Source organism: Gallinula chloropus (genome assembly GCF_964237585.1).
Source record: "Gallinula chloropus genome assembly, chromosome: 7".
Taxonomy (NCBI): domain Eukaryota; kingdom Metazoa; phylum Chordata; class Aves; order Gruiformes; family Rallidae; genus Gallinula; species Gallinula chloropus.
In genome coordinates this window covers 2,495,726-2,509,206 of record NC_140092.1, presented here as the reverse complement: position 1 = coordinate 2,509,206, position 13,481 = coordinate 2,495,726, and the positions used below count along the sequence as shown (strand labels likewise).

Sequence of the window (13,481 nt, the reverse complement as noted above, 5' to 3'; positions counted from 1 at the left end):
TCTAATCTAAACCTTCCTTCCTGTAGTTTTAATCCATTCCCCTTTGTCTTTAGTATGAGATGGGTTTTACAGGGTGGACCTAAAACTCTGTGTGCTTGGAGATGCTGTCCTTTACGTAGCTTTATAGCTTTTTATTGTGTTGTGTAATTAATCTGATCCTGTTTTTGAAGAGCATTAATCCAACAACAGATGATAACACATTTAAGCATATTAATACAGCTAACTGCTTTTTTCTCCTTGTTGTATTTTCCCAGATGTTGACTTACTTTGCTGCATTTGAGGTATTCTTTGAAGAAAATCTGCCAAAGCTATTTGCTCACTTCAAAAAAAATAACTTAACTCCAGACATCTATCTTATTGATTGGTAAGACCCTGAAAGCATAATTAGTGTGCATACTAGCATAGAGTGTTCACAACCTGGTTTAGTATTCTTTTAAGATAAAGGCTTAATCTTTTGTTCAGTACTTGAGTTGTCAGTCTGAGTCATTCCCACATACTTCTGTGATGTTTAATGTTTACCTAACCTTTATTTTTTTTACTTCTGTTGAGTTTGAGGCTTATTTTGAAATACAGTTGTATAGCAGTGTTTAGCCATGTTTAGTGCATGCTTGGATTGATCTTCTGAGAAAGCCCTTAAGTTCTTTTTACTTCGTGTGCAGGTGTGTGCTGGGTTGTATAAGTAGATTTTGCATTTGAAAGTTACACTTTGTCCTCTTGGAACAGGAAAGAGGAGTTAAAGCACAGTATTTGTGTCCATACAGCATGAAGGTAGAAGCTACAGAAAAGCAAACATGTAGGCTTTTGTAGGATGAATGTAGGTTTCTTTGGGCTGAGACCAGTGGGATGAAGCTTAACAAGGCCAAGGACAGAGTGCTGCACATGGGACATAACAACCCCAGGCAGCGCTACAGGCTGGGGGAGGCTGGCTGGAGAGCTGTCAGGCAGAGAAGGACCTGGGGGTGTTGGTTGACAGGAGGCTGAATATGAGCCAGCAGTGTGCCCAGGCAGCCAAGAAGGCCAATGGCATCCTGGCTTGTATCAAAAACAGTGTGGCCAGTAGGTCTGGGGAGGTGATTGTGACCCTGGACTGGGCATTGATGAGGCCACACCTCGAGTGCTGGGTCCAGTTCTGGGCTCCTCACCATCAGAAGGACATTGAGGTCCTGGAGTGAGTCCAGAGAAGGGCAACCAGGCTGGGGAAGGGGCTGGAGGGCAAATCCTCTGAGGACCATCTGAGGGAGCTGGGGGTGTTGAGCCTGGAGAAGAGGAGGCTGAGGGGAGACCTTCTCACCACCTACAACTACCTGAAGGGAGGTTGTAGAGAGGTGGGCGATGGTCTCTTCAGCCAGGTGACAGGAGATGGGACAGGGGGAAATGATATGAAGCTGTGCCAGACAAGGGTCAGATTGGACACTAGAAAAAAATCTGTTACTGAAAGAGTTGTCAGGGCTGGAACAGGCTGCCCAGGGAGGGGTTGAGTCACCTTTCCTGGATGTGTTTAAAAAAAGGGTAGATGAGGTACTTAGGGATGTGGTTTAGCTTAGGATGGGAATGGTTGGACTTGGTGGTCTCAAAGGTCTTTTCCAACCTTGTGATTCTGTGATGAACTATGACTCTTGGGCAGTATCTCACTCATATGTCAGGGGGTCCCAGCTGCTTTTTAGAGTATCCCAGAACAGGTTGTGTAAAAACTGATCTTGACACAGTCCAGTTGAATAGGTAAAGGGCATTAGCATGTTGTTAATTATTGCAGCTATTCCACTTAGCAGATAGGCAATTAGAATCTTTTAATTTGGTGAAACTGCCTTCCTTTTTAGTTCTAGTGTAATTAGAACCTTTTTCCTTAGAGAGGGGAGAAAGGATCTTATTTGCACTCCTGCCAAATTTCAGTGCAGTGTAAAGCACTCCAAATTTGAGTATTTGCATTTGTGCCTGTCAGGTTTGGGCTTGGGGCAGCTCAAAGGGCTGTTCTCAGCCAGATGGGTTGTGTGTCAGCACAACATGAAAATCATCTGTGTGAGAAATGAATTTGCACTGAAATTGTTGACAGCTTCTCTCCTCTTCTCAGGTATGTGACTAGATGCTTCCCATAAAAGATTGAATTACAACTAGTAACAGCATTTTTTTGTCTGAGTTTCATAAGTGTTGTGGTTTAACCAAGCTGGAGTTAACCAGACAGCTGGAGGTTGAGAATGTTAAACAATTAGATTTATAGGTCTAGATTCACAGAGCAGGAAGGTGCTAGAGAAAATACTGGAATGGAAGTGAAGGAAGAGGGCAGAGGCTGGTATGTTCAATGATAAGAGGAAAGATGTTGAAATTGTATTGCTTCAGACAACGTTGTGAAAAGCCTGTGTGTGGAGGAAGCAATTGAATAAAAGGGTATCAGAATAAGATGTCTGTAAACATGCTGAGGAATAACTGGATAGACAACATTAAATCACTAGGTTACCTTTTCAATAGATTAGTAGTTTAATGTGCTGTTGTAAGTTAGGTAGGTTTTTTCATGTAAGAGGGTCTAGAAATGAGTGTCTTCATGGTGCAGGTATGTTAATATCACTCTTTTGTCTAACTTTGAGTTTTACATTGTAAATAAGAAATCTGTAGGAACAGCAGCAGAAATCTGAGATGTAGAGAAAGGCTGTTTTGATGAAAGGTTGAAGGTTTACATTCCCCTCCCCTATCAAAGCAGCACTGCTTAGTCTTCGTAGCATTTTCTTGAGTAAATATTGATGTGATCACTTGTTCTCTCTGAGCACGTTTATAGGTTAAAATTAGAATTGACTCTGTTATGAGCAAAGAACTGAACTGTTGCAGTCTGAGTGTGGGGGGCACATCAGACCTCCCTTTTTGTTTCTTCTGTGGGTATTAAGAGCACTTGTAAGCAACTTCTGTCAGGAGTGTTTGTGGATAGTGCTTCTCAAGGTCTTTGTAGGAATGGAATGACAACCCTTAGCCTTTCTTGCTGACTACCTGCATCCATATTAAAGTTGTTTATTTTAATCCCAAGGACAATTTACTGCGTTCCTCCTCCTGCACAGGACTATTGAGGCAGTCCTGACCAGTCCTTTATCAAACTTCTTTCACACTTGTCTTGTCAGCTTGCTGCACTCTGTCTTGAATTTTGTTAGACAGTGGAGAGGATATTTTCCAGTGTAAGATTTAGGTATATATTTGTGTATGCATATACATATAAAAGATGTGTGCATACATACATACATACATATATATACACACACACACACACACACTTTCTAGTTTAAAATCCTTTATCCTGTAGGAAGCAGATTTGGGTTTTTTGTTTTGGTTTGGGTTTTTTAAGTAGCTGCTGGAAACTTAGTGAATTGGACTTTATGTGCTCTCCTTCCATTACTTCCAGGAAGTAATAAAGCAAAGATGTAAGAAATGATCAGGTGGGTCTGGTCTGGGAGTAACTATTAAAGCTAAGGACTTTGGAAAACGTTGCCTATAAGGTTGCCTGTGGCTCATGGCTGAGAGTGAATTTGCTGTAGTATGGATAGAGCTCCATTAAAAGCAGAACTGTGGCTGGAAAGATAAAGTCAGGGAAGAATATGGTACAGTGTTGGTCTGCATAAACAGATCTTTTGGTTGTAGGTGGAAATCTCAATGAAACAGCCTTGCTCTGACAGCATTACTTTAATTGAAGTGCAGTTCTGAGCTCCAGAGGGATGCCTGCTGCTGTGCTGGTGGCTGGCATGGTTACTGTGCAGGCATGCGTGCAGTAACTCTCAGCTGGTGCCAGCTCTGGGAGGGCTCCAGTGCCCAATGCTGCAGAGACCAGTTGCTGGGAAACCCTCCTGCTCCTGCTGCAATTAGGGTGGAATCAACTAGTCCCCTTTGTGCTGCTTCCTGTAGCCAGTGCTAGGAATACTGCTGTGCCTAAGTCAGATGTGTTCCAAGGAAAAGAAACGCTGTGCATATAGATGGGCCCAGCTCTGCAGGTGAGGCAGTGCTGCTTTGGGTTTTCTGGGGACTGGTAGAGGATTTAGGGGGGCCACCACCCCTGTCAGTTCAGTTCCACTACTGCTTTCTGTGGTGGGAAAATGCTGAGGACTTAAGAATTCAATTGATAGTTGCAGTGACATGATTATTGGTGGATACCTGCCAGGAGTAAGGCATCTCTCTTAAAAAGGACCCATGTGCTTCAAGCCCAAGCTCCAACAGAGAAGTCCCCGTGGTAAGAATTCAAAAGTTAGACAAGTTTTTACTTTTTTTTGAAGATTATAAAGGGATTCAGGTGCAAGGGGGGCTGCAAAGAGCAATGTGCAGTCAGGTTCACAGAAATCATGTGTCTGAGAAGTCTGGTTTTGTCCTCTTTGCTCTGTCAGCTGATGTACCACAGGCTCTTGTGAGTGGAGGAGAAGGTGGATTTGCAAAGGATGCATGCTGTCTGTTTCTGGCCTCCTGCTGCTGCTGGACAAACACCTCAGAAAAACTATTTTGGTAGTAATTATAGCCAAGGGCTTTGTTTGTCCTCATGGATTGATCAGTGGTTCTTTAGTATGGCATTGACTGTGGTTGCACTCTGTGAACACTGACTCTCTGTTCACACCATTTGCTTGTTATAAAGGCCCAAGCCACTTTGTGTGGGTGTTGGTAATGGGCACAGCCAGTGAAGGGTTTATAAGCTTGCTGTCCAGTACATTCAGAAAACAGTAGTCCATGTCTCCACCAGCCCCCGAAAAAATGAAGCTCCAGGTGATGCTTTAAAATGCATTCCTCCATTTCAAATTTAATAAAGTGGACTGGAATTCTGCCCAAAGGTTTCTGGTGACATCCTGATTGTTTCAATTGGATGAGTCTTCAGCCCAGTTTACAGTGTGCTCATCCATAAGTCACTGCAGGTTGGGGTGGAAGCAAATGAAATGCTGTGTTGCCTTGTTGTGCTGCTTGGTGAGAGAGCAGCAGGTCTTAAGGGGTGCTGCTGACTGATTAGAAATTGCCCAGAAACTCAGGTTTTTGTATTACATCTTCACATTTTAGAGCCCAATCAGATTTGCTGAAAGCTAAGAAGCTGCTGTGTTGCAATCAGTATTGTATAACACCATAATAACTTTTTCTTACAAGGAACAAAGTGAATGCTCTCACTCTTTCTTTTTTTCCCAACTGTAATGATTTAAAAATTGTACTAAATAAACTGTTCCCAACGAGCCTGTTGCAGTAGTACTGAAGGTGCTAATGAGAACAGATGCCTCTCTAACTGTAATGCATAACACACAGAAAGATGCAGTCTTCATCTAGAACAGATGTAGTTGATCCAGAATGTAACCACTAAAAATTAATACCAGGGTGGAGGAGGGGACGATCCAAGAATAAGTTTAAGAGGTGAATTAGTTCACCCCTTTCATCCGTTTCCACAGCTGAAACCAGAAGTTGTGGAGGTACATTTTTGTGCTGTGACAGACATGGGGAGAGAATGTGCAGTGCAAGGATAGACAGGAACTGATCTGCATCAGCATCGTTGTGTAGGAGATGTCAATCCAACATCTGGCACACCTGTCTGCAGTGCTGTTGCTAACAATAGCTTATGGAGAAAAACAAAGAGGGGAAAAAGAAAAAAGAAGGAAAAAAGGAAAGAAAAGACAGAGCCTGTGATGATCATGGTGACACTGATAGCATTATGGTCATACGTGTTCCCTGTGGCTAGTGAACCAGCCAGGATTTCTTGCACCTACCTCACAGTGCATGGTCATCATAAGCAGGGCTGGGAGGAGCAGGAGCATCTGCTGCTTTGCTGGCTTTTTTTCCCCTCATCGAAACAGATAGCAGCCAGTCACTTGCATTTATGTTACTCTGACACTGGGCATCTCTGTGCTGGTTAACTGTGGTGTCTGTTGCTGGGACAGGTGGTGGCTTGGAAGAGTGGCACAGACCTGTGTGGCATCCAGAGCAGTGCACCGTCCTGCTGCGTGAGCAGGTCCTGTGCAGGTCGGGCGGTAGTGCTGCCCGCAGCCGCTGCTGTAACTCTTCTAGTCTGGCAGCTGCTGTGTTGCTGTGACAGATCTCAGCTGGGTTTCCCAGCAGTAGCTCGGATGTCTCATAAAAATGTCTTTCCATAGGAAATGTTTGAAGGGAGCAAATGCTGTATCCGTTCTTAGGAGAGATGATTCCTACCCTTGCTTATTCTGTTATACCCTTGCCCACTGTCCCTTCCTGGGGCCTGATGCTTTCAATTCCATGCTGGTATTAATGACAGTTAGTTGCCTTGTGAATTTCCTGCAAATTGCACCTCCTTCCAGATTAGGAAGAGATCAGGGTCAAATACCTGATGTGATGTGACAGCTTTTTTGATGCAAGTAAATCTTTCCCTACAAGAAGTCGCGTTCTGATAAATAGTTCTGTCTGTTCCTTCTGACAGTTCATTTTCTGCATAGTTGCAGGTTTAATACACATGGGTTATCCAGGATAGGTCTGGATCATGATGGAATAATAGCTTCTGTGAATAAAACCAGATAAAAAATAGTCTTTGTTACTTATCTTGAACCAGGACTAGTTTCTGGCTGAGTGTGTGCCTGCTACTTGGTGACCAGGAAAGGAGTCTGAGGAATTGCTTCCTATTGCAATGTTCTTGTTAAATGCAGAAGCTGCTGTTGTTTCCTCTGTGTGTATAGACAGTTTTAATTCTGCCATGTGAGTATTCTGTTGCAAGGCACTTTTACGTGGCGTGTGACTGCACAGAGATGTTGAAAGAGTCCACAAAGTCTGCAACACATCATCAGCCAACAACCCAAAGGAGGGGCTTGTATCATGCTATTTGTGTACATTCCTGCATGTACATAAAATTGTTCATCCCAGACCCTACCTCTTACTTATTTTATCCTTCTAATTCAGCTTTTTGGAGAGCAGAATTTAAACAATTCCCACTTGTTACAAAAACATTGCAATGAGATGTAGAAATGGAAAAAAGTCCTAATGATCCTAGAGCTGCTGTTTACTCGTCACCTGAACTGGGGGAGATGGTTTAGTTTCATCTTGCTGCTTGTAAGATGAATGTAATTTCCCATTTTTCCTAAAGCATGCTGATTCACAGAGAAACCAGGGATTCTGGGTGACACATCTTTCAAATAATCTTATATAGGAAAGAGCAGAAACTGCAGGAAACACTTGATTATTAGAATTTGCCCTGAAAATACTCATGTTCTATACCTATATATATGTGAACGTAGCTGTTCCATTGTATTTTTTAATGTAAACCCTAATTTCCTAAAGAAAAAAATAGGAGGGGATGGAGGGAGTCTCAAACACAGAAGAACTAGCATTCGATATACTTGGAAAAGCCTCTTGTGTTCGAAGATGGGCAGAGGATTTATTTGTGTGTGAAGCTTTGCTGACCTCTGCCGGAGACAGGATCCTTTGCAGTGTTACAGGGATCTTGCATCTCTGGAGATGCAAGAAGTTATGAGGGGAAACAACCTGCTGTAGCTCTTCTCCCTTGTTAGTGGCCATGAAAACCGCTCTGCCTTGCAGTTGGATGGAAGAGGGAGCATCTTTGTGTTCCTGGCTGCCAGGCATTTTGATGAAGGAAGAAATGTTCTCTTGGCAGTTAATGAAAATGCAGTTTTAGCAACTGGCAGGAGGTTCTTGGCTTCTGATGTGACCTTTTTGCTGGTTGGGGGTTGCATCCCTTCAAGCACATTGAGCCACCACTGTATCACAGCTATCTCTGCGTTCTTGCTGGACAACTTGCCTGTTCCTTTCAACTCAGTGGGGTTTCAACTGATCTTTTCTCCAAAATCCATGCTCTTATTATTTTGCCAGCCAGTTGAGCCTGGAACACAGTGTTCATTTTACACTCCCTTCATCTGATCCAGAAAATGCCCTTTCCAGTGTGTCTGAAGGTTCAGCTTTCTTTGGTGTTATAGCTGAAACTGCATCAGTCCTCAACTCTGAAGTGGTGATTAAATAATGCTGCTGATTGTACCAGTGGCCAGTGCGTGTCCATCATAAAACAGTGTAGGTTGTTTCTTCTGGGGTGATGGGAGAAAATGGAGACTGGAGCCCCAGACTGATGACAAGAAACCTTAAGTCTTGTACAACTTCACGTTGTTTCATGTGTTTCTATGCAGCAGCTAATAGAAATTTTGAAATAACAATGTGTTCAGAGGCAAATATTGGAGAAGCCTCAAACTTCACTAATAATCCACTCAGTGCATTTCTGTATCCCAGGCATTTTTCTTGTGTAGTAACTCTGAAAACTTCACTCTTGTTTTTCAGGATATTCACCCTGTACAGCAAATCTTTGCCACTGGACTTGGCATGTCGTGTCTGGGATGTGTTCTGCCGTGACGGGGAAGAGTTCTTATTCCGTACAGCCCTGGGCATATTGAAACTTTTTGAAGATATTTTGACCAAAATGGACTTCATTCATATAGCCCAGTTTTTAACAAAACTACCAGAGGACTTGCCTTCAGAAGAATTCTTCATGTCTATTGCTACCATTCAGATGCAAAGTAGAAACAAAAAGTGGGCTCAGGTAAGAGGATGCTTATCTTTGGTAACAGGTGGTTGCACTGTACTCATGAAAATGGGGTTTCACAGCATCTGGAAGTATGTTTTAGCAGAGCTAGCATTTGATTTTACAGGTAGTAGGACCATTTAGCTCATGCCATGCTTTTAGTATACGTTCAGGTGAGTGGATTTCCCTGAGCTTTCTCTCCAGTGGAAAGCGTTCAATATTCCAACACTGTGTGTACAGTTGGACTTGATGATCCTTATGGATCCCTTCCAACTCAGTATATTGCATGATTCTGTGATTCTAGGTAAAATATTTATTAACTTACTAATTGAAAGAGGCTGCTAGCAGCATCACAACTTGATATTTAAAAGCAAAAATTCACTCTGGCGGAAGATGAGAAGTTGTCAGGACACATCATTGTACGTTCATTGTCTGATGACTGGGTCCTTGAGGATGTAGTTTGCATAATTTGGGGTGGTAAGAAAGCAGCTACATCTCTGCTTTCTTCACTGGAATTGAGCACTGAAGCTTTTAGTTCAAAAGTCACTCATCAGTGTCATTTCCAGCAAAATTCCAACTGAAAGAAAAGAGATAGAAGTGTGTCACCTCAATGGGGAGATTCGGAAGTGGCTGTAACAGCCACTGTGCTGGAGAGTTTAGGTCAAATGTACTCCATAGCATTTGGAGTGCAAACTCCCATTTGTTTTACCTCAAAGCAGGAATCCAGCCTGCTGCATGAGGCAGGCTGGTATAGAGCTTGCCCCAGTTTATCAGTTCTAGTTTGCAGTGAAACGGAAAGGTGTTAATAAATGTAGTGGCTGTGGAAGTTCATGGTTCTCTCTTGCCATAACAGCCTGTCTGTAGGTGGGGTGTCGCTGTCAGCTTGCTGTTCAGGATGAGAGTTTCTGACTTTGGCAGTAGGATCAGTCTGTAGTTCTCTGAGCCTTAGCTTGTGTGTGGGGGGGAGCACAACCTGTACTGCCCAGCTAAGAGCAGCACACTGCCAGCAGCTCCTGACACAGCTTTCCTCACAGTCTAGTTTGCATATACCTTCTGGTCTTGGTCATAAGTTGGTTGTACAGATTCAGTTTTGCTTCTGTCCTTAAGGCCATTTTTCTGCCAGCAGTGTCTTCACAGGTAACATCCCAGTCTTGTTCCTTGTTCAGATGGTTCAGTGTGTTTGGATGTGGTGTGTGAATGAGAATCACATACCAAATCAGTTCTCAGCCTGCTGCTGCTTCCTTTGCACAGAAGGGGAGATAGTGCTCCTGTTCTGCCATGTAACCCTGGTAGTAGGCTGTTGATTTACCCCAAATCTCTGTGCAGGGGACCTCACTCTCCAGCTGTAGGAACTGGTGAGCAACCAGCCAGCTGGGGCTCTGTTCAGAGGGATGTTGCACTCTTGGTGCAGCAGCTGTGTGCTGTGCCATTGCCCTGTGGGTGGTTTAGCCCCACCTCCTGGTGATTCCAATGGTGCAGAGGGTTTCTTTGAAGTCGGTCAGAGAGGGAAAAGAAAGGTGCTTACTTCTTTCAGATGAAATGCCCTTCAGTAATTCAGTTCCAGAGTAATTCTTGGGGATGCTGCTGGACCTCAGCAGAGATTATAGGGCAGGGAGGGCATTAAGCAGCATGAGAAACTGTCGCTGTGCCCTCGACATGAGGGCTAACTGAATTGACGTTGGACATGAGGAAATACACATTTTCACTGTCTGCAGTGTGGCCTTGCTTCAGAAAAAGATAAGTAGATTTGGAGACAGTGATGTGCTCTATCTAGATGAGCACCAGTCAGTGTGAAGATAATTCTATCCTGACTTCCTAGGTAATACTGTCCTGCTGGGGCTGCTCACTTGCAGTGTTTTCAGACAGTCCATCTATCTGGAGAGTTACAACTTCCCTCAGGCAGCCTCTTTTATAGTGCTAGACTTGTGGAATCTGGGTGAGAATCTCATCTCTGGGTCTCAAAAGCATGTTGGGGGGAGGTGGAGGATAAACCTTTGTTAAATCCATTCGTGTCTGTGCCACGGAGACTTAAGGGGATAGGTCTCCATCAGAGGAGAGGTGCTCTAAACTGGATTACATTTAGTAGTTAAAACAGTATTGCTCAGAAATTACTACATTGGAAACTCTTCAGACAAGGATTTATTGAGTCAATTTTTTAAAACCCTAATGCTTTTTTTCTCTCTTACTCCTGGGAACATGTAGATACTGGCTGCTCTGCAGAAAGATAACCGGGAGATGGAAAAAGGAAGCCCCTCACTCAAGCGTTAGAGCTGCGGTTGCCTCCGGGGACTCACGGGACAGGAGCTCGAGTGGCAGAAGTACTGAGTACTGTTTGACATGGATGAGCCTGCAAATCAAAGTGTTACTTCAGAGTTTTGTTTAGTAGTAGCATAGCCTTAAAGGGGAGAGAGGATAAATGCGGGGGGAGAAAACCCTTCTAAGTGAAACCTAGGCTTAGCCTTCAGCTTTTAGTGGAATGAGCATTTGCTGTGAACAGCGTTACACGTTCTGTACTTCTGAGGAGGGCAGTGAAACTAAACAATATTAAGGGGGTTTTGTAAGGGTTTGTTGGCTGTTTTTTTCTCCCTGGATGTTTTAAAATACTGGGCATTCAGCAGTATCAGTTGCTTTGGAAGCTGTTTCCCCAGTTTCATTCTTAGGCAGGATATATTTCCCATACCCATAACAGTAGCTAGATCTGGATTTTAAATAACTGGTGCTGGAATTTTTAGTTAAATGATATGAGGACCATTTCTTTAGAAATGCTTCTTGTTTCACAGGCTGTGGGTCCCATTTACCAAAGAAATCACGTAGTCCTACAATTACATTCCATCTTTTAATAAGGAAAAGTTAAGTAGAAAGTTAAACTTGGAAGAGAAGCAGTGAAAAAACAATTGTTCTTTGAGATGCCATTGGATGTTTCCAGTCTGGATGCATATGGAGGAAATTCCATTGAGTCGATTCCAAGGTTACTGGGGAGGTATTAAGCTGGCATCATTTCCCAATTATACTCTTTCCTCTGTTTAAAGCCAGGGTCACCTACTACTAAATGTATGTTTCCATGTCTCCTCCTTCTTGGCAGTGCTGTTTCAGGGTGTTCTTGCCTAGCAGCTACTCATTCCTGTGCTGTTCCTCCAGTCATGCTGATAAAACTGTGGGTTGAGCAGATAAATTGAGAAATGGTTAAAAACCATTTTTATAGTTACTTTAAACTCAGGTCTGCTCAGTGGCAGAACTGAGGAGGAGAGGTGCAGGGGGGGCGTTGTGTCAGCCACCATTGCTGCTGGAAAGAAAAGGTTCTGTGGGATCCCCTGGAGCTGCTGCTGCCACAGTGGGAGAGCATTATATGTGGGGCTGACCTGTGTCCTTACAAGTGAAAGAAGTTTACTGGGGAATTGTGCCAGACAAATACCATCAGGATAAGAAGCTGTCATTCCCTAGTGCTTTATCCATGGGAGCCTCTAACACACGGGAGCAAGTTACAGAGACTGCAAACTGTGGGTGCATGGTTCTGTTACACAGCTTAGATCCTCTCTGCATTCAGATGACTGTGAATCGTGAGTGCCTCTGATTTACAGGGATGTTTACTGTGTAGTGTGTAGTTTATAAGTAGTGACCATCACTGAAAAGGGAAACTAACTGAAGCAATATTTGTGTTAACTGCAAACAGGCGTTACTAAGTCCTCTAGCTCGACGGTCAACGGTTTCCCAGAGCTCTTCAGTCTATTTTATGCTGATTATTTTGGCATTGTCTGAATAAAAATCTGACAATAGTAGTTTCACACTGCTTGACCCAAGATAGAATGTAGAGAGGACTGTGGGGCATAATCAAAATACAGTCCTTTAGTACAGATGATGTTTCTGTGAGGAAGGGTTGACTGCAGTATTAAAAAGCTTCCCTGGTAAGTGAGGACTCGTTACAGCTTTGGGAGGTGTGTAATGCAAATGCAGCTTACAAGTCTGATACCTCACTGGCCTCTTTTCCTGTCCACTCTGTGTATCTGGCGTGATGGATGTGGATTTTCTGTTGGCCATCTTCATTCCTCTGTAAGACTTCTTCTAGGTCATCACTTACTGAGAACAGACATCAAGATGTTGATAGGGAACAGATGTTAATTCTCCCAGAATTTGTGTAGCTTTGGTCCTTCAGTGACTGGTACTTGTGTGCTACGTTGCTTTGAAGTGCAATAGCAACCTGGAAGGTCAGTAAGTGGTTTTTAATATTCCTTTTTCTATTGCCACAACAAACATGCCTTTCCATGAAGGATATGAGAGGCCTGCCACCTGAGACATTTGCACTATGCTTTTAAACGGTTTATTACACACACAGACATCTTCTTCCTCACTTTAGGTGGTACTGTAACTGCCTTTGTGATTTAAGTCCTCATTGCAACTAGACTTGTATTTCCTTTTAAACCAAGTCCACAAGTGTGGCTCATCTGTCTGGTTAAAATGCGTTTGTCAGCTACTAGGTACCTTTGCAGCCATCGCCGGCCTGTTCTCCTCTTCCTCTTCTCCAAGAGATGCTGAATGTAACAGAAAACGGGCATAGTGGTGGGAGAGAGGCCTGCTGAGACACCTGTGCACTGTTTGTTACTTGCAAATGTAATTATTTTGTTCTTTGATTTGATCTTTTTTGCTCTTAGAAGATGTATATATTTTCTAAATGATTTCTTTGTGTATATAAGGTATGTTCTTTAATGAAGAAAAGCAATGCAATAAGGAGCTTTGCACTGTTTGTTTTCAAACAAAATACATTTGAGGAAAAAAACAACAAACACTTGCCTAAAGATGCAATCGTTCCAGCTGCTCAGTAACTTGATTTGAAGGTAATGCTTGAATTGTGACAGAACCAGAGATGAATACTAAGGGCATAGAATTACTTGCCACTGAGCTTTTAAAGTTTCTTGCAGCATACCAAATCTCTTAATTAGCTCTTAAGGAAGATTTCTGTAATAAATTCAGGGATTGCATAAGAATTGTTGACAACTTCATTGTTCAGGTG

General features: G+C 43.1%; 1 protein-coding gene across 1 annotated transcript in view; it reads left to right on the top strand.

The window, feature by feature from the left end:
• TBC1D14 (TBC1 domain family member 14) overlaps positions 1-10,744 on the top strand; it is a gene marked incomplete at both ends in the record, with an annotated part of 65,399 nt that extends 54,655 nt beyond the window's left edge. Inside the window, 3 exon segments of the mRNA XM_084266662.1 lie at positions 255-364; positions 8,236-8,494; positions 10,679-10,744. Coding sequence (XP_084122788.1) covers positions 255-364; positions 8,236-8,494; positions 10,679-10,744 — 435 coding nt within the window.
• Between the last annotated feature and the right edge of the window lie 2,737 nt (positions 10,745-13,481).